General features: G+C 38.4%; 1 protein-coding gene across 3 annotated transcripts in view; it reads right to left on the bottom strand.

Moving 5' to 3' along the window:
• Nucleotides 1-21,024, bottom strand: part of LOC111155784 (BTB domain and CNC homolog 1) — a 43,322-nt gene that overhangs the window by 3,651 nt on the left and 18,647 nt on the right. For 2 of the 3 annotated variants that reach the window (XM_022516183.1, XM_022516182.1), the window contains exons 2-4: nucleotides 15,467-15,760; nucleotides 12,596-13,939; nucleotides 10,742-10,948 (exon numbers count right to left, since the gene is read on the bottom strand). In XM_022516183.1, coding sequence (XP_022371891.1) covers nucleotides 10,742-10,948; nucleotides 12,596-13,939; nucleotides 15,467-15,700 — 1,785 coding nt within the window. In that variant the 5' untranslated portion in view covers nucleotides 15,701-15,760. Of the gene's footprint in view, nucleotides 1-10,741; nucleotides 10,949-12,595; nucleotides 13,940-15,466; nucleotides 15,761-16,739; nucleotides 16,759-21,024 lie in introns of those variants that run through there. The other variant, XM_022516184.1, reaches the window with a different exon arrangement.

Genomic DNA, 21,024 nt, shown 5'->3' with positions numbered 1-21,024 from the left:
TGTCTTCTCGTTAAATAAGATCACATAGAATTTTTACTTTCAACTCAATCCAAAAATCTACTAAGTACCTCAGAGGCCCACGATCCCTCATCCAAAATTCTGAGGCCCAGATGTATCACAGGATTCAGAATATTTCAGATTTTAGGAAGACAACGTGGATGCACACATAATCCCTCTAGCAGGGTCTGGGGCAGTACCCCCACTGTCAAACATCTTCACATTTCTAAATAAAACACATTAAAATATAAAATTATGCACAACGTGGGAGAAAGAAGGACACAGCCCGATGTCGGCCTACATCAGTTTTTTCTGATCAAATACTTTATGACAAACTTGCCAGGTCTTCAGAGCTTTCTGGATTTGCAGATTGTAAACAAATGTGGGCCTGACATTTGAGACGGAATATAACCAAAAGTACAAGTACAGTCATCATAACTACTGCAACTCAAATCATGGAGCATTTAGTTCATGCCAGATATTGTGCTCAATGCTTTCAGATATGCAATCTCAACTGTCATTCATGCAATGACTCTGTTGATTTAAGTACTAGTGAACCCATTTCATGGATGGGACACTGAGTTTAATGTGCTCAGAGTGAGAAAGCTAGTGAGTGAATTACTTAAATGTGAGGAGTTTGGGGAGGAATTTTATGCTTTTTAATTACTATTTTTGGTGCTGTTATTATTACTAATTTTTTTTTTTATCCCTACAGGAACGATCCAACCACAGAATGTTTCAAAAGTTTTCCTGGTTCCTGCCTTCCTGTCCACCATCACTTGCTGATGCTGTCTCTTTCCAACAAGGTCCCACCTTGTCCTTCCTATTCTACCAACCACTGAATTGCTTCTTACCTGTATGAGCTAGGAAACCAAATAATCTTTAATCTTATAAATTAAGAGTAAATAAATGTTGATAGGTCAAAGGTTTCTCCTATGCAACTTAATGACACTCTCTTGGCTTTCTGCTCACTGGCAGGACCTGGAGAGCAGAGGTTGGAAGCTAACATCAGACCATTTATTTCAGAGTGATAATCAACAATGACCATCCTTTAAATGGATTCTATTCTGGAACAAAAACAGCTAAAAGGGTAAAAAGAAATTTACTTTATATAAAAGTGCTGCTACGGTTTTACGTAAAAGTTTTTCTTAAAAAATTATACACGAATCTAATTATTGATAGTTTTTAAATATTTCAAGGCCATCTAATGTTTTGAATATAAAGTACTAAACTGTATTTTTTAAATTTATTTTATTTACTTATTAGAGAGAGAGCACAAGTAGAGGTAGAGGGAGAGAGACAAGCCGACTCCCCACTAAGCAGAGAGCCTGACATGGTGCTGGATCCCAAGACCCTGTTATCATGACCTGAGCCAAAGTCAGGTGCTTAACCAACTGAGCCACCCACCACCCCAAAGTACTCAATTTAATATCACCAAGTATTCTCCAGTTTGTTCATATTTTTATAGAATTGTTCTGTTTTGAAAAGACACGTACAGGTCAAGAATATATATATATTTTTAAATATAAATGAATAAATAAATAAAACCAAAATCAGTGTTTGACAGTATATTTTTGGTTACAGAAAGTTTGTCAGTTGTAGGCTTCTGATAAAATGAATCCACAGGTACCGAGAGGGCAAGAACAGAGCCTACCACTCTACCTACCCAAGAAGGAATATATTTAATGTGATCAGTACCCACTTCCTTTTATGGTCTCCTAAAAGCCAAACCAAATGAGGATGGAAACAAAGCTTCTAGAGGAAAATAAGAAGTATTTTTCCTGAGTCACAATACTCAGCCATGGACTCCTCTATCGAAGTTGAATGAGTCTCCGCTCTAAACAGAAACAGATGAAATGTTTCTCGTTTGTTTGTTTTTTTTTTAAAGATTTTATTTATCGGAGAGAGATTACAAGCAGGGAGAGTGGCAGGCAGAGAGAGAGAGGGAGAACCAGACCCCCTACCAAGCAGGAAGCCTGATGTGGGGCTCAATCCCAGGACCCTGGGATCACAACCTGAGCTAAAGGCGGATGTTTAACTGACTGAGCCACCCAGGATGAAGTGTTAACTGCTGATTGGTCTTTTAAATTAAACATGGCTAAGCAAAATCATGAGTTCTAAGCTTTCTCCCAGAAATCAGAACAGCTACTTTAAACCTACAGATACTAGAAAGATGACAAATACTTTATAACTCCTATTATCTTCAGATAAACACTGATATGACCTTAAATATTCTCCCTACTCCTACCCCACTAAATAATGGGTGACATGATGACACTCTTTGTGTGTCCCATACGGAATGACTTGCTTACAACTAAAACCAACAGGTACAACCCTGGAACTCTACCATGATTAAATGCTCCCAGATTTTCCCCTGCACTTAAACTCCCACACAGGTAAGTTTCCAGGCAGTTAGCTGATTTTTCCATTTCATTCTAATTCTAAAACACAAATTTACTTTGGTAACATTCATTAAATGAAAATAATTCAACTTAATTGCATCATGGTATCTTATTAAAGCTACCTCCCAAACATGTTCTACCAGCATCTATATTTTTTACCTACTCTACCCATTTCTACAATATATTTTAATTCTCCTATATACACCTATATTTCTATTTGTACAATACACCTATTTCTATAATATATTTTACCTATTTATACCATATATTTTAATTTTTCTACCTACTTCCACTATATATGTTTATTTTTCTACCTATTTATATATTTTAATTTTCCTGTAATACAATCATATAAAGCACAAGTCTGAGGTACTGTGGCTTTAAACGCAGATCTATAAGAAAAATAAAACTGGCATCCTGGTGCCATTCTGCATTTTATCACAACAAATTTACATTCAAATCCACATTTTCAATAGCTAGTATGCAATATTCACTCAAACACAGGAAGTTTAAAAAATGTATTTTAAATATAACTCATCCAATAAAGATAAGGGATAAAAGACTTTGGCACCAAAAAGGACTAGCTGACCGTGACAATTTTTTAGGTTAAAGAGTACTCACTACTAGGCAATGGTGATTAATGGTTCCTTATGATGTAAAGCCTCTACATAAACAGGAGAAATATACAAGTGGCCCTTAAAAGTATAAATACAAATGCTCAATTTCACTTATAAGAGAACAAAAATAAAAGCCACCATGCGATACCAATTCTCATGATCAGAATGAAAAAAACCCAAAGCTGAGGAAAAACTCCTTGCTGAGGCTGTGGGCAGACAGATACACAGATGCAGCTAGCTGGTGGGAAGGCAAAATACTACAACCGCTACTGAGCAGAATTTATTCATATCTAACAAAATTACATATGTATTTACCCTTGATCCAACAATCCTACTTCTAGGAATCTATCCCTAAGGACACATCTCCTTAAACACACACACACACACACACACACACACACACAAATGTACAAAGTTATTCATTGCAGTGTCCCAAATGTCCACCAATAAGAAACTGGTATGGACACTATGCTACAGTCACAGCTGAATATATGGAGCTGTAAAAGGAATGACAACCTCGGGGCACCTGGGGGCTCAGTCAGTTGGGTGTGTGACCTTTGACTTCAGGTCAGGTCATGATCTCAGGGTCATGGGATCAAGCCCCACAGCTGGCTCTAAGCTCAGTACAGAGTCTGCTTGAGATTCTCTCTCTCTCTCCCCCTCTTTATATATTTGAAAATTACACAAAAACTGTGAAGAGCAAATCATGTAATAAATACAAACAGAAACAAATTAATTTTATCATATATCAAATTGCTAGCACAGACAAAAAATTACTTCAATTTCAATAGTATGGAATATATTTAAGGACAAAAAAGGGCAAACAAATCTTAAATTTTACTCCATCTGCTTATTGTTAATAGTAATACTGATGCTGTAATTTTGTGACTATTACATATAATATATAATTATATATTTTAACATATAATTATAACTAATATAGTTATGATACATTTACTATTTGCTTTATACTAACACATATAATTATATTTACTATTACTTTAACAAAATCTTTCCTGTTTGCTTTATACTTATATATATGTAGTCATATATTATAAATATATTTGAATAAAGCAAAGAGAAAACATATTAATATAACCGGGAGCCAAGATTTTCCCTGTAATGGAAAGAGACAAAAGACAAACATAGAAGCAAAGAGAAAAGCTCTATACTACGAAATTTTTACTGAAAATATCTACATGAACTTGTGATTTCTATTATATTTTTTACTTTTATTTATCAAAGCATGATAAACATACTGAATGTACACATGATTTTACACACAAACATACACACACACACATTTCCCAGATCAACACACTCCAGCAAAAAGCATGCTTTCTTAAGTTTAATACCTGCTAAAAGGAATCAGGGAATTTTGAAGAAATTATTCCAAATCTTGGGACACAAGAAATCTAAGGTGAGCCTGTGACATATTACTCCAGGGGGCACAGAACCACTAATGGGGTCATGTCAAAAGGACATAGCAGCTGGCTTGGGGCAGGGGGCTCTCTTTGGCCAAGTTTGGGAAAATATCAACATCAAAAAGGCTAATGACCACTATGGATTGTAAGAAATTAAATTAGGAAAAAATTAATCCCTGAGTCCATAGTGATACTAAAAGAGTGTGGTAGGAGGAGGGAAAACAGGAGGAAAGAAAAGTTATTTTTAAAAGAGGAATACCAGAACGCCTGGGTGGCTCAGTCAGTTAAGCATCTACCTTTGGCTCAGGTCATGATCCCAGAGTCCTGGGATCGAGCCCCACATCAGACTCTGCTCAGCGGGGAGCCTGCTTCTCCCTCTCCCTCTCCCTCCGTGCTCTAACTCTATAAAATAAATGAGTAAAAATCTTTTCAAAAAATTAAAAATAAAAATAAATAAGAGGAATACCAAAAAATAAATAAATAAGTAAAAAGAAAAGAGGAGTATCAATTAAGCATGAGTGTAAGTGGAACAAAGGACAGAACTGGAAAAGTCACTATTTTGCAACATCCATGGTAAAGGTCACCAACATATACTAGAAAACAAAAAATGTAGGAGTAGTGGGGAACAGGATGCTCCTAAACGGCCTAAGTAATACCTCACAGATTACTGAACAATTACAGAGGAAAAAACATAACCTGGAAAATCCCCACCTATGCAAGTGGGCCACCCTGCCAGCACGTGCCCCACCACACAACACAACAGAAAGGACACAACACAAATTCACATTTCACTTCACTTCAACATCGTAAACTTTCGCAGTTTATGTGAAAATGGAAGAATGAGCTAAAACTAATTGTTAAAAACAATCAATTTTTTTTTTTAAGATTTTATTTATTTGACAGAGAGAGATCACAAGTCGGCAGAGAGGCAGGCAGAGAGAGAGAGGGGAAGCAGGCTCCCTGCTGAACAGAAAGCCCGATGCAGGGCTTGATCCCAGGACCCTGAGATCATGACCTGAGCTGAAGGCAGAGGCTTAAACCACTGAGCCACCCAGGCACCCCAAAACAATCAATTATTAAAAGTGGGACATTTTAGGAAATTTGGCTGGGACTCCTCAAAAAGTTACTTTTAAAAGTGATTTTAAAAGGGGGATGGGGAGCGCTCTAGATTTAGAGACTAAAAGGCATAACCAGATGTGTTCTGTGATGACTGGACCCTAGTTTGGGGAAAAAAGTGTATATATGAAATATATCTGGGGAACAATGTGCGTAATCTGAATAGGGAGTAAATATAATATTGAGGATTTATTTTTTCTCAGGTGGGATAAAAATACTGGTAAAGATATGTAAGAATGTCTATTTTTTAGGAGATACATGTGTTAGCATTTAGGGGTGAAATGTCATAATGTGGTGGCTTTTAAATGATTCAGAAAATAAAAGAAGAGCAACAGAGACCAAGAGAGAAAAGACAGTGAGACCAAGATCAACTGTGCTTAGAAAGAGACCAAAACGGACTGACAGGGAGAGACACAGACAGACAGACAGACCAGCCTAACCAGAGCAGGGACATACATCTGCCCAGAAAGACCAACACAGAAGCAAATGTGACAAAATGTCAGTAACTGTTGAATTGACATGAGGATGCTTATTACACTATTCATTTCACTTTCCTGAAAGCTTGAAATTTTCAGAAGGCAAGGGAGGAAGACGAAATCTAAAGAAAACATGAGAACACATAAACCTGGCTCCCTCTGAGAGTACACGCATTTTATTGGCAAGGACTACCTCTCGTTTATCTTTGATTTCCTGGTACCCAGCACAACATTTAATATGCTTGGCAGATGCTCAGAGAAAGAAAAGAGAACTACTTTTATTTAAAAATACTACAAGATTTGTTGAGCCCTGGACATGTGCTGAGTAATACAAAAATCTTCCCATCCCTAATGGCAAGTGATCTTTGCACCGATCCTGCGGGAGATGCTATCCTTTTCCCCATATCACCAATGAGGGAAGGTTGGTATTAGAGGTAAAATAATATCCCCAGGCCACAAAGCTACCAAAGTTGTCAGACAAAATTTCCAGCCATTTGACTCCATAGCCTCCATCTGAACTCTGTGTCCCAGTGCAACAGGCTCTCAAATTTAAATGGGCATAAAGATTTTCCCTGGAAACACTTATAAAATACATACTTCTGGGCCCCTCTCACAGCTCTGGGGTGGGATTAAGGAACATGCATTTTATTTTCCTATTCATCTTTTTTTTAGGAAAGTGCATTTTTGAAAGGACATCCCCAGATAACTCTGATGCCAATGGTCCACAAACCACATTTCAAGGTGTGCTGCTCAAAGGTATCACAGAACGGCAATGGGCAAATCCAGAAGGGCCCAGTGGGTGAGTCTGGAGAGGGCAGTGTGCATGTGGGTAGAGCAGCCAGTAGCATGTAGTTTATTATTAATCTGTGCTAAAACAGGTTTATTTTTAATAAAATAACGTAATCTTCCCCATAAGATGCAAACATTAAGGACAGATGAGGTCTCTGTACTCCTATACCATCACAATGGACAACGGCAATGAAACAAAATGATGTCTTAATTCAAGTGCTTTTCTGAAGATTCTGATTCTGATATCAATCAATATTTGATGCCATCTAAGAGAAACACACTTTGATATCTTTTTTTTTTTAAATCTAAATTCCTTGGGGTGCCTAAGTGGCTCAGTGGTTTAGCCTCTGCCTTCAGCTCAGGTCAAGATCTCAGGGTCCTGGGATGGAGTCCCCCATCGGGCTCTTTGCTCGGTGGGAAGCCTGCTTCCCCCTCTCTCTCTACCTGCCTCTTTGCCTACTTGTGATTTCTCTTTCTCTCTCTCAAATAACTAACTAACTAACTAACTAAATAAATAAATAAATAAATGCTGAGTTCCTTTGGGTGCCTGGGTGGCTCAGTGGGTTAAAGCCTCTGCCTTCAGCTCAGGTCATGATCCCAGGGTCTTGGGATCTAGCCCAGCATCGCATAGAGCTCTCTGCTCTGCAGGGAGCCTGCTTCCCCCTCTCTCTCTCTGCCTGCCTCTCTGCCTACTTGTGATCTCTGTCAAATAAATAAATAAAATCTTTAAAAAAAAAAAAAGCTAAGTTCCTTTGATTTCAGGGTTACCTTTCCTTGAGGCCAAAATGGTATAGAAACTTATTATTTGCTAACTTTGGAATTAGTGTTCCAGAAAAAAAAAGAAACATGGACCTTGTAAAGAATCCTATAAAGATAAGAGCTTTGTAAGCCAAATATATAAACAGAAGTTGAATGATTCTTGAACTTTGTATATTGGTTTAAAAAAAAAAAAAAGCCATGTTATTGGTTGGTTTGTAGATTATACATATTCAAAATCCTTATTGTGAATGCAATGCCAAATCAACACCTAACCTCTAATACACTATCAAATTTTAAATAAATGTTAGAGTTACATAAATACACATCTTTCTTTTTCTTCAAGGGTTCCAGTTAGATTCTGACAGGACTTCTTGTTGAGAAATACAGCTCATTAATTTACTGAATTCGAACTAACATCACCCTTTCGCTTCCCCAGCACACTCAGACTATTAGAGTGTTTTTTATACATGATCATTATTCTGTGGACCCATCCTGAGGACTTTTTAGAATCACTGTTCTTACTGTAACTGAAACACTTCTTAAATGTGTTGATCCATCCAGTCTATTAAGCTATGACTCTTAGGACAAACCACAGAAAATTTATAGCCAAAAGCCGAAGACTGAAGCTTACTGAAATATGGGACCCTTCACATGAATATTACCAGACCAGTTACTGGGCATTTATTTATATGTTAACCTAATCAGTTAGTGGCTATAGTAACATGGCTGTTTAGTTACAAAACAAGTATTTTCCCTTAAATAGGTTTGCTAAAATACCACCCAGACTATAAATACTGGGAAATACTGCTTGTCTACTGGCCATATTTCCGAAGAGTATCATTTAAAAACAAACGAACAGATCTGTCACGGTCCCCCACATTCTCAGCTCTCCATACTAGTAAACACAAACTTGCGGTAGAAGTGTGGCTGTTAACTACTATAGACCCAGCTCTCTTTACCAAAAACCAAGACCCATAACATCACCCAATAACCAGGGTCTAAATTCTAAGTAAACTTCTTAATGTAATAAAATATCTTAAGGCTCAAATTATTTTACTTCTAGGAAAAGGGCCAGCTTTCTTAGTCCTATAAGCTAATAAGTAACACACTTTCTGCCTATTTTCACCAGAGAGAGAGATCTGTGGCAAGATTGAACTTTACAAGTGCCCCTTACCCTTTGCAACTGGAGTGTGCCTGGATAAATTACTAGAACCGTGAGCAGCATGAAGGACTGGGCAGAGTTTAAGGAAGCTAAAGCACAAGGCAAGTCACTCTGCTCAAAAAAAAAAAAGCTAGCATGTCTTCTCTGGTGATACTGGGGAGAAGAACGAAACTGGGCTGAGCTCAGACCAGTGCACACCTGGGTGAGCAGATCCCTGGCAGACTATCTACTCTGCCTGTCCAAGGGGGGCTCTCAGCAGCCACGTCGCAGCTATCTGTTCCTGCTCTCTTATCACAGAAGAGGACACCTGAGCTGAAATAAGCCAATTAGATGCTCACCTCCTTGGGAATTTAGAACTAAAACTGTCATCTCCATGTGCACTAGACCCTGGAGGAGAGTGAACTATACGGAAGTCACACTGCAACCATTCATCCCATGTGCACTTAGTGGCACAGAGAGCCACCCATGGAGTGCCACGTGAGCAGGTGCAGAGAGATAAGCTGAAAGAGAAGACCGGGTTCCTGGCACTTTTCCACTTGCTCGTTCTATGCTACTTACAAGGCCTGCTCCATTCTTTGGTCTCTATATGAGACACGCCTCTATCCTTACAACAAATGCATTCATTAAGTCATTCATTCATGCTTCAGATGGTTTGTTTCTTACAGCCAGTATCCAAATTACTGTAACAGGTAAACAGGTGCTGACCACAATGTATGAGTAAGTTTTAATTTTTCTTCTCTTCTGAAGGTATATAAAGGCACAGACTGGTTTTTATTTTGTTTTGTTTTCTGTGATGAGGGCAAAGATGGATTCAATGGAGGAAATCACAACATTATCATAATAATCAGGTACAGCATAAAATAAGGATGCATCTCCTGGACAGATTGTTTCTTTTTACTAAAATGTTGCTGCACTATTGTTATTCATAGCCAGAATGTTTGTGCTTGAAGACTTGCTACAATCACAATTTTAAACTTTCACCAATAATTAACAAAGACTCAAAACCAAATATTCGAAGAATGTTTTTACCACTTCTAGGGGCCGGTTCCCTGCTTTCTACGCCACAGTTACTTTCTTTCCTGCAACGCTTCCTTCCGTCAACCATTAGAACAGAGAAACTTGGGTGCAAACGAATCCATTTTTCAATTAATTTATTTTGATGGTGGAGTAAATAACAAGATTCAGTAAAGTAAGCGTTCTTCTACTTAGAGTCTCATTAGATCTTAAAATTTCTATCCATACCAGCCTATGAGTTTTTTCCCTTAGATGAAAGATCCAAGTTGTTTTATTTGTTCTGATAGCAACCAAAACAAGTTATTCATGTTTACAGTTCATTTAAATGAACAACAACTAGAACATTAGCTTTTATAGACACCAAACACCGCACAAAGAGATTAAAGTGTTTCATCATTTCTTTAATCTTTACCCAGACACTAAAAATTAGGAAGACTGTGGGGCACCTAGGTGGCTCAGCTGGTTAATCATCTGCTTTCGGCTCAGGTCATGATCCCAGGGTTCTGGGATCAAGCCCCACATCACTGAGCTTCCTGCTTGGTGGGGCGCCTTCTTTTCCCTCTGCCTCTGTGGGCAGCCCCCCTCATGTTATCTTGTGCTCATGCATGCACTCTCTCTCTCAAATAAATAAATAAAATCTTTTAAAAAATAATTAAGCAGTCAGTAAAATTACCCTTAATTTGTATATCATTAAAAACCCACCCAGAAATAGTTCTCAATTTACATATTATAGCATAACACCCTAAAAAGGTAGAATACTCACATAAGTAAAACAGTCTATGAAAACTCTCATTTTCTCATTTCTTAAACTTTCTGAAAATGTCATATAATTTATTTTCTTAAAATGGTAATTGGTAAATTTTAAAATTAACGTATAACTGAGCATTATAGCTGACTTGGGAATTGAAACAGCGATTTCCTCTATAAAAAAGAATGAATGAATGAATTTGGTAGAATTTAAGCAGCAAGAAACTTGTATCCTTACCAGCTTCTCAATTTCTGATTCAAGATTCTGTATGCAGTCAAGTTTCCTCTTGCGACAGCGCTGTGCAGCAATTCTGTTTTTACTTCTTCTTCGAATATCATGGATACATTCCAGTTGTTCTGGAGTCAGCTTGTGCATTTTCAACAAGGATTGAAAATCATTTCGAGAGAGTGAAATTATTCGTTGTGCATTAAATGGCAGTTTTACCTAGAATGTAAAATAAACATGAGTAATTGTTGCCACACTATGGAGTTACACTTAAATCTAGGAAGAGGAAGATACACATCTATATTTTCCAGGGAATTTTATTTAAACTTAAAAAAAAATAGACTTCTATTCCCAATTTCTATATAATCCCTTATTAAAAATGACTGATAATTTGATATTTCTAGATTATTTAAGAGCATTCAGAAAACAAGAAAATTGAGAAGCATATTTTTTTAGCAAATAAAAATATTAACACAAATATTCATGTATTTAAAATAAAGAGAATGTAAGTTCTTTTACTAGGGTATTTTAATAACACAAAAATATCTTTAAACTTCTTTTTAAAGCGTTTTTAATGTGTTTAACCAAACAAAAAAAAAATCTATTTTATACTTTGACTTATATTACTGGGTAGCACTGATTGAACACTGGTATAATTACACTAGTAATTTCTAAGGCATTTCAGAAAATTAAGTTTTCTGTCAAGAGAATAGTAGTTTCATATAATTCAACTTAAAAATCTACACATTTCACTTTCCAGTATAGAAATGGTTAGAAAAACCTTATGAATATTTTAAAGTCATTTTCAACATACTTAAAAAAAGGAGAAATTTTTTTTTAAATAAACTGTGTGACAATTTAATGATATTATCAAAAATGCTTACAAAACACTGATCAAGTTTCTCTGGAAATCTACCTAATTTGTCTTTCAAACTTAGAGAAACTAGTTATACAAAATGTTTTAGATTTCTTAAATGTTTTATTTTTTAATATTATTTTCATAGTTCCAAACACTGGGTTTATAAATGCCATAAATAGATCTATAGAAATATCTCATGCGTACATGTTATTTCTTAAATTAAATCACCTATAACCTCCCTTCAAAGCCAAGCCAGTGGTGGGTGGAGGGGGAGAACATCTGTCCCTCTTTTAAACCCATTTCATCCAACAGCTAGAAACTAAAGAAAATGATAAAGAACCAACAAGCATTTATTATCACTGGAATTATGGTAATGTTTTACAAAAATCAGCTATCAAATACAAACATTTGTACACAAACTACACAGATCATGCTTGGTAAGGTTAATACCATACCAGCTACATGTAACTCATGCCAAATTATTAAGACATTAAATTAACGGCTGAAATGGCTAAGGAAAATAAGGAAAAAAACTAATGGCTCTGAAAAACTAAGGCAAAGAAAACTCAACATTAGAAGCCACATTGCTACACCTAGTCACTACTTAGTCACTGCTAAGTGACTAGTCCAGGGATCCTGTGGCAATGAATAAGATAGGAATATATGTTGCATTTTTCCAGGAGTTACCAAGTAACAGTCACAGACTCTTTTTTTTCCCCCTCTTGGGACACAGTATTTGATTTAAACAATTAAACAGCCAATGTGTGAATCCACTCCAAGGCAAACATAAATATACCTGCTTGAAATATATGAACAGAGAAGTCCTGTTCTTCACCACAAAAGAGTGGTCACACTCTTTTGGTACTGATCACATGGTCTATGGGTTTCCAAGCCCCTCCCTGAGCCTGCTCATATTTCTCTAGTGGCACAACAGGAGCTGACACAGAGTGAATCCTGATTAATACTGGTAAAACAAGGACTTAACAACACACACATTTTCCCCTCACCTCACATTCTTGTTCTCTGGCTGAACAGGGTTCGCTGTCACCTTCAGTATCGGTCTCAGAGTCATCTCCCAAGCTAATCACACAAGCATAGGGGTAAGGTTCCTGCTGGGGTTCTGAAACATACTCAACATTTCCAATTTCCAAATTGCTTGAACAGCCTTCGGTACTCAGAGTACTTATAAAAGGGCAGTTGACAGAACTCAACGTTGTAAAAGTCCTCTGACCCGGCTCTGGGCTCTCACTAATCCTGATACCTAACCAGGGACACTCAGACCGTTTCTGCGAGTAGATCTGTTCTGAGCCATCTTTGGCCACAGCAGGTGATAACTGCATTTGGCAAGAAGAGTCTGTGCTGCAAATGTCACTCCAGAAGCCTTTTGCTAGGTGTTCTGCCACTTCTCGTTCCACACTACTCCGATCGCTAGAGGCAAGGCTACTGTCTTCTCTGGGGCCAGAGTCAGATTTCAAATGTAAATCCTGACTTTCACCAAATGTTTTCTCCTCTTTAACCTCTGTACCTGACAAAGGCTTTTCTGTTAACACTGCTGTGTTTTGCATCCCAGCAAAATTCAAGTCACCATATTGGTCGTATGTGTGTAAAAGAGACAGAGAATAGAGCCCATGAGGGTCTGCAGAAGAACTGTGGGGGAAAGGAGTCACTTCCGATTTTTCTGACGGGCAATGAGAAGCAGGATCTTCCTTCTTGGTTTCTTCATGTTCTGTTGCTAATTTACTTTCTTCACATTTTAAAATCACCTGCAGATCTGCACAGTCCTGGATTCTTCCCAGACACTCATTTTCAGGTGTCTCATTCGGCTGAACAGAAGCATGAACGTCCTTGACACTGGATTCCACAGTACGGACTCGGTCAGTGCCGAAAGCTTTTTGGAATTTTCTGTATTTGGGGCATAAAGATGGCAAAGCCAGAGCAGCATCCTTTTCTAAGCACATGGATTCACAGGTTTGACTGGCACTGTCTTGCAGAGGAGATGATACTTTTGCATTTGCTTGATACCTATGCAATTTCCACTGAGAAGTCTGGACATTCTTATTTTCCAAAAATTCCTCCACTTCGTCTATTTCTAAATCCCTCTGGTCCAAAAGTGAAAATTTAAGGTCTGCTTTTTGACAGTGTGATGGGATGCATTTTTTTCTTAGGCATTCTTGCTGGTCAGCAGTGGAGTCCAAAAATTTAAATTTGAGAAACTGAAAGCAGGACTCCTCAATGTCACGTACACCTAAAAATTCCACACACTTGCACACTTCATCCACATTGTCCTTACTTAAAATCAGCTTGGCAGTGTAGGCAAACTGAATCAAAGGTTCAAATCCTTTAACTGTCACCTGTTAACATACAAAATAAAAACAAACGCATCACTTGAAAGCAGTCTAGTAGATAAAGAAAAGTAGAAGGGGAATAGAGAGATGAATAACTTACTTGGATCAATATAAAACAGGTCTTTTAATTTGTAAGTAAAAATATTCTTCTAGAAAATATAAAGCTAATTAGGAGTCTGGAAAAGCATGCTTAACATACGCCATTCACTTGAACCATACCCTCCACTTTATAGCTTACACTCTTAAAGACACATGAATTACAATTTTACTCATATGAGGTAAAGACAGTAAACACAGCCATTATGATATGTGTTGCTCCTTTCTAAAAACAAAGGCTAACCTATAGTTGGCCTTTATCATTTTCTTGGTTATTGCCTTATTCACTGATCTCTGCCACAGAAGTGACAATCTGTTGATTCCCCAAACTGTAACAACAATTTCATGGAAGCACGGGTGACAAGCGTAAGCTAAACTGTATGTAGGCTTAGTATCCATCAGAGAGTTGCCCACACAGACCTGTCATAAACAAAAAAGTTCTATATACTTCCTCCAAACTCCTCCTAACAGCTGCTATTTTGTGTCCCAATGTCACAAGGCTCAACATTCTTCTAGCTGCATTCACTCACTAAATAAAAGCAAGCTATTCTATTCGAGTAAGAGTAAGTGTAACCAGCACTTCGCAGACCTGTGAGAGGTCTCTTGGAGGCAGGACATAACAAGGACAGAAACATTTACATGCTTGAGCTCCACAACAGGTTGCTGGGAAAGACATGTGTAAAACCAAGCTCTACAATTATGACACAAAATCACCTTTTGTTTACCAATGCATAGAAACAATCTCAAGAAAGAAGAAGGGGGGCAGTAGAACACTTATGGAGTACCTACTTTCCATGAGGCCATGTCAAAAATGATTTCTAGAACCCTAAACCCACTCAGTTTCCCATTACAGGGAAAGGGAGAGAATGTGAGACAGTGTGTCCATGACTCTAAGCATGATCTCTCCCAATGTCTAATCCACTGGCTGTGCCCTGCTTTGGTCACTGTATCAGAAAATAACATAGGGCCACCTGGGTGGCTCAGTCAGTTAAGCGACCAACTCTTGATTTTGGCTCAGCTCATGATTTTAGGATTGTGAGATCAATCCCTGCCTCAGGCTCCACACTGCGCATGGAGCCTGCTTTAGATTCTCTTTCTCCCTCTCCTTTGCTCCACACTTACTTACACATATGCTCTTTCTCCAAAAAAAAAAAAAAAAAAAAAAAAAAAGGAATATAACAGTAGGTCAAGTTATTCAATTGCTCAATAAATATTGTTAACTAACATCCAAAACTAACAATTCTACATGTAAAAATGTTGTAATTTCCATGAAAAAAGTTAAAGAAATGAGTTGCTACAGAACCTGGGAACTGCTCCTCAGCCTCATGACAAGAAGGACTCTGTTTTATTTTTAAATTTATAAACCATAAAGAGATTTAATTAGGTTCAGTTAAATTAAAATCAGGTAGCTTCCAGAACCAAGGACCTCTCTCCCACCTCTTCTGGTAGAGTAATGTTAAGCTCTGCATCGGCCTGTCCTACGATTCTCGAGTGGAGGTAGCTGCTGCACGCCGCCAACACAGATCGGTGGGCACGGAACCGCTGGCCCTCCACAAGGACAGTGACATCACACAGCACGTCCTTCTTCCGCTGGTCATTGAGGCTGAGCAAGACATTGGTGCTGTGCACCGAAGATTCATAGGCAAAAACCGCGATCTCACTCAGAGACATTCTGCATAACAAATGGTGTCGGGAAGTTCAGTGAAAGCATGCTTCTCGTCGTCATCAAACCTGCAAAAACAGAGGCAAGATTTCACTTGAATAAAGTCTTGTTAGAAGTATTTTTAAAAATGACAGTGTCAAAAATAAATTAAATTACTCATCACAAAAACAAAAATGAAAACAAAATCCCCTAGAGAACCTAGAGATATTTATTCCTTTATTTCATTTAAAATAGGTTCTTCACCACCATTTTTAATTAGTTTTTCTAATTTTAGGGAAAAGGATCTCAGGATGAGGGAGGGAAGAACTTTTTGTTCTCTAAAAGTAAGTCATTTCACCCTGAGAAAACACCTCCAATGAGCAAACAGACTCACTGGTCCGGGAAGTTTCTGGGTGGTATCCCAAACCTGTTGCTTTATGACATGAATGGGCGTGTGTGCCTAGTTCCCCAGAGGTCACCCTTGGGATGGGACTGGCAGTAGAACAGGCGTATGGCATTCCACCGTTCTCCATGCACCCTTCTCCAATATTTGACAGCTGGTAGGAGGCTTTGGTGCTTTATAACAAGAGACACACTCTACATAAGGTAAAGTTCCTCCAACATAAGGAAGAAATGACTTGAGAAAAAGACTCAAATCTGTCAAGCCAGATCTTAACGAGTCTTTTTATAGAACAAGTCATACTTTACACTACAAAATAGAGGAAACGAGTACAACTATTTCATCATTAAGAACATGATTTACCATACACAGAAACTCTTAGTTTTCTGAAAATGTTCAAAGATAAGTTATCAAAAATGTGTATTTTAAAATATACCATATTTTAAATATTATGACATATCATAACCACCATTTTTATCATATACAAACTACTAGCAAAAAAGATAGCTACAATATATGTATGTCTACACAGTTCAATCATGTACTATTCTTACACATTATCTATTATATAACAGAGACTGAAAGTAAGAAATTAAAAGAGAGGTTCTAGTATCTTCCTCCAGAGCCCAACGGCCAGTGGTGAGCACACCCAAGGAGTGTATGCATACCTCTTTATGGCATGATTAGACTGAGAAACTCCTCACAGGTATCACCTGTCATTCACTTTTGTTTTTCTGAACTACTGCCCTGCCTAAAACAAGAAGGTCCTCAAAAGTTCAGTGACTGAATAAACGTTATTATTTCCAGATTCGTTATACTCCAAGCAAAAATGAGAGGAGACAAGAGGACTACTAAAGTTCAGGCACACCAAGCCCAGATCACGGGTGACTTCTACCTCACAGACAGGCTGTTTTAGGCACAAACACATGAAATGCATCTATAAATTCTACCTTACTTACATGTTTATCTTTGAAGTACTCAATATAGCTAAAACGTTAAGTTCTTCAGAAGTAGTCAATGAAAACAAAATGTCTCGTTATGTGGCTAAACTCTACCCTAGGTTAAGGCTTACAACTGATCACTCACTGATTCAGCACACCACATAAAATCATGGCAACTACAAAACAGGCAATAGAACTAACTTAACTTTTGGATTGTGCCCATTCAAAAGAGTAGTAAATTCCCTTTTGCAACTGATGTTAGTATTTCACTTACCAAAACAAGGAATTAGAGTTAGGAATCGTAAGGAAGAACTATCAAAGAGATCATGTGCCCCAAGTGTGTGGTACCACACAGACCACCGCCCTCCACTTTCTCTAAGAATATGTACACCTCCCCCAGCCAAGCCAGACTGAACAGCTTGCCTTTCTCTGTCCCTGCACCCAAGTCCCCAGCCTCTTTATTCGTTTCTGGCATCTGCCTTGCCAACCCTTGTAACTAGACTAATCTTACTTTTACATCTTGTCATTCTGCCGACCGCTGCACAGCCAGGCAAAAATCATAAAAACACACAGGCTGGTGTCACTATAAATTCATGGTCTCAGCACTGTTTATCAATTCTTTCGTGTGCCCTGATATTCCATTCTCCACAACAGCTTTCCAAGTAGACACTTTTGTCTTCAGTAAGTGTCTTTCCCAGTAGACAACCATAACAAGGATCCAACCTCAGAAATTATTATCCCCCACCACCACCTCCACAGGCCCCCTCTCCTACTGAAAACAGTCCCCAGTGTCCACTCTCAACCTCAAAGCACCCTTGCTTCTTCAATCCAGTACCTTCCCCTAACACCCTCTTCTCACATTTGTCCAAACTCTCTCTCTATGCCAGCTTTTTCCCACTAGACGTCGCTCATAAGTATGCTTAAGTCTCTCAAGAAACTATACTAAAAACACTAACAGCAAATATTCATTGAGCTATCATTCTGTACCAGGCACAGGCCTGAGATGCTGACACAGCTTACCTTACCTACTCTTCAACATAGCCCTATGACACTGATGCTCTTATATCATCCCAACCTTACAGATAAGGAACCTGAGGCTCAGTAAGAAGTATCTTGGCTGTGGTCAAAAAACCAGTAAGACGAAGAATGAGGATTCATACCAAGTACCCGACTACTCCATATTTGTCTCCCGTTAGTAGCTGCTGAACACACAGTATAGAAAGTCACTGCAGTACTGGCTCCCCACAGTATTACTAAAAGGTTGTGCAAGAAAACAGGGAAATGGGCCTCCCAGAGCACCAGGAGCAAATGAACTGGACCTGAACTTCAACAAAGAGGACTCTGGACTCTTCAACACTGCAACCTCAAGGTACGCTGGTGCTCAAGGAAACCACAGCAAAAACAGTTCCAACACCTTCACTTTAAAGCTGCTGTCAGCACACATCTGTGCCCTCACTACTCACCTCAAATCCCAGAAAGAATTTATTCTTGGCTCAGCCCTCCTGTTTAGGCAGTTTGGGGTGACAGATCACGTCAGAAGTTTTCAGCCAACTTAGAGATTTGCTGTGAGATACAGATTTGGGAGATAAGCCAAGGAGAGAGGAGCCAGAGACCCTGGTAGTACCACAAACAGCCTCTCCAAAGAACCCAAAGTGTCTCACGTAAGCGGATGAAGCATACGCACGCACGCCATAACTGATCCTGCTCCCTGCAGAACCTGGGCGCATCCTAACACCTCCTTCGGCCCCTGTAGGCAATCTCTGATTGAGACCTGCCACCTCTGCTTCTAAACACTGAAACCCACTTCTCTCCATCTGCATTGCCACAATTCTAGTCCAAGCCATCACTGGTTCTAGTCTAGACAGGTGCTGCCTACCTTTTGTAATGGCTTCTAAGCTCACACATGTACAAATACACTAAATAAAAAGTGAAACTAAGTTTCACCTATTAATATTTTATCCTTACTAGTGCAAAGTATCCTAATATCTACTCTGCTCTATTAAATAAGTAAATAAATTCCAGTTGTGATCCACTCGATTTCAAGAACCACCAAGGGACCACCATCTCATGCATGGAAAACACAGTCCAGTGGCTAACTTCACACACTAGGTTCAAATTCCATCTCTGCCATTATCTAGCTGTATGAGCTTCGGGCAAGCTGCTTTAACCTTGCCAGGTCTTGGTTTCCTCACCTGTAAAATAAGGATAACAAGAGCACCTCACTGGATTGTCATGAGGTTTATATGGACAATAAGGGTAAATGGTTTAGCATAGTACCTGGCCTATAGCAAACAAATACGAAATATCAGCTGTTCTTAATGATATTAATAATAACAAAAGCTTCATCCCCCTCAATCCCCTGTAGATCCCCTCCAATGTGCTCTCCCACATCAAAGTGATTTCTCCCTTGCCAAAACCCAACGTTGTCTTCCAAATTTCTTATGATCAGTTCTAAATCCTTAGCCTATCCTCCAGACCTGTAATAATCCAGCCTTATCTCAAGTTTTGTCTCTCTTGCTATTTTCTTGCCCCAGGGAATCAAGCTCCTCTCTACCTCAGGGCCTTTGAACACACTGTGCCTGCAACCTGCACTTCTCCTACTCCTCAGCTGGCTAACTCCCCACCTTTTAGGTCTCAGCTTAAACGTCAAAATCTTGTCTGACTTGTTTTCTGCCATAACTCAAGCACATAACATAACTGTACCTGATTCCATGCAGGAACTTGCTTCTGAATGAATGATTTCATATATTTACTACAAATCCAAAACTCAGAGCATCTACATTTTCTTCCAAACACACTGCAATCAGCTATTCTGGTATATATAGGAACAATGCCACTAAGCCCAGCACTCAGAGAAAAGTCCTTGGATACCAGCTTTCTCACAGTCAGGAGCAGCAAAAGAGAGCCCACCTCTGGGAGCCAGAAACATATCTGCAAGACAACTGGCCAAAGAAGAACAAGACTTGGCAACTATAAACAAAGCCAGTACAGCTGACTTGCATGAACAAAGACATCACGACCCTGGCCTCATCAATATGGGGTACTACAGAAAGTTAATCTGAAAATCAATTTTCCTAATTCTGAAAACCACCTAAGTGGTCAGTAATCTATTTTTTCACCCAATAACATGATGACTAAAGACTGGCACACAACCTTCTAGCATCTGTCAGTGTGACCTTGTAACAATTCTCAAACCTAAAAGGTAAAATACACCACCACCCAAGGAACCTTCCAGATTTATAACTGTTAATTTATTAACACCAAACTTAGATTCTTACATTACACATGAATTTTTCTCTATTCCTGGAAATATACACTACTGCTATAATTCAAAATAAAGGTTTGTTGACCTTTGTAGCTTGCTGATTCATTCAGTAATGCTGATAAAGGATGAACAAGCATTTTAAAGCTTCCTGTACTTCGATTTAGAAATAACTTCTGCTCTCTGCTCAACATACACAATTCAAGTTTTAAAAGTCACTAGTTGATGTTTTTGCTTTCAAAATGATAAATAAACAAGATGCTATGGTTTCATCCCATTTTCATAATTTAAAAGATAACCTACTTTTAAAAAAACTTTTAAAAGCCTAAAGTGGTTATCTGATCATGAACCAAGTACGATGCTTCACAACAAAAATTCAGAAACTAACTGTATGAGGATGAAGTTCCACACATGCAAGAGCTGGAATTTTGTTTCCCTCACGTACCATAGAACTTTGGTTTCTTGTTTTTAATTATCAGTGTGGAAGGGCACACAAAATAACCAAGGAATCACTTACAAGGAAAAACAAAAACAAAAACTATCATCCAAACATCCTTTATCTTCACTGAACAATGACGAATGTCCTTTCAACAAGAGTATACCCGAGCTACCCAACAGATTTAGTGCCATGAAAACATAAGTAAAAGACAGTCTCTACATTCAAGAACATAACCTACAACATGTTCAAAATGAAAATGATGCCTTGGGGCAAAAACTATGACAATGATCGTTATAATCAATTTACACAGG

This window comes from Enhydra lutris, unplaced genomic scaffold, assembly GCF_002288905.1.
Source record: "Enhydra lutris kenyoni isolate GAN:26980312 unplaced genomic scaffold, ASM228890v2 scaffoldscaffold43, whole genome shotgun sequence".
NCBI classification, from domain to species: Eukaryota; Metazoa; Chordata; class Mammalia; order Carnivora; family Mustelidae; genus Enhydra; species Enhydra lutris.
Note: the sequence above shows the minus strand (reverse complement) of the source record. Positions and strands in the feature narration are given on the sequence as shown.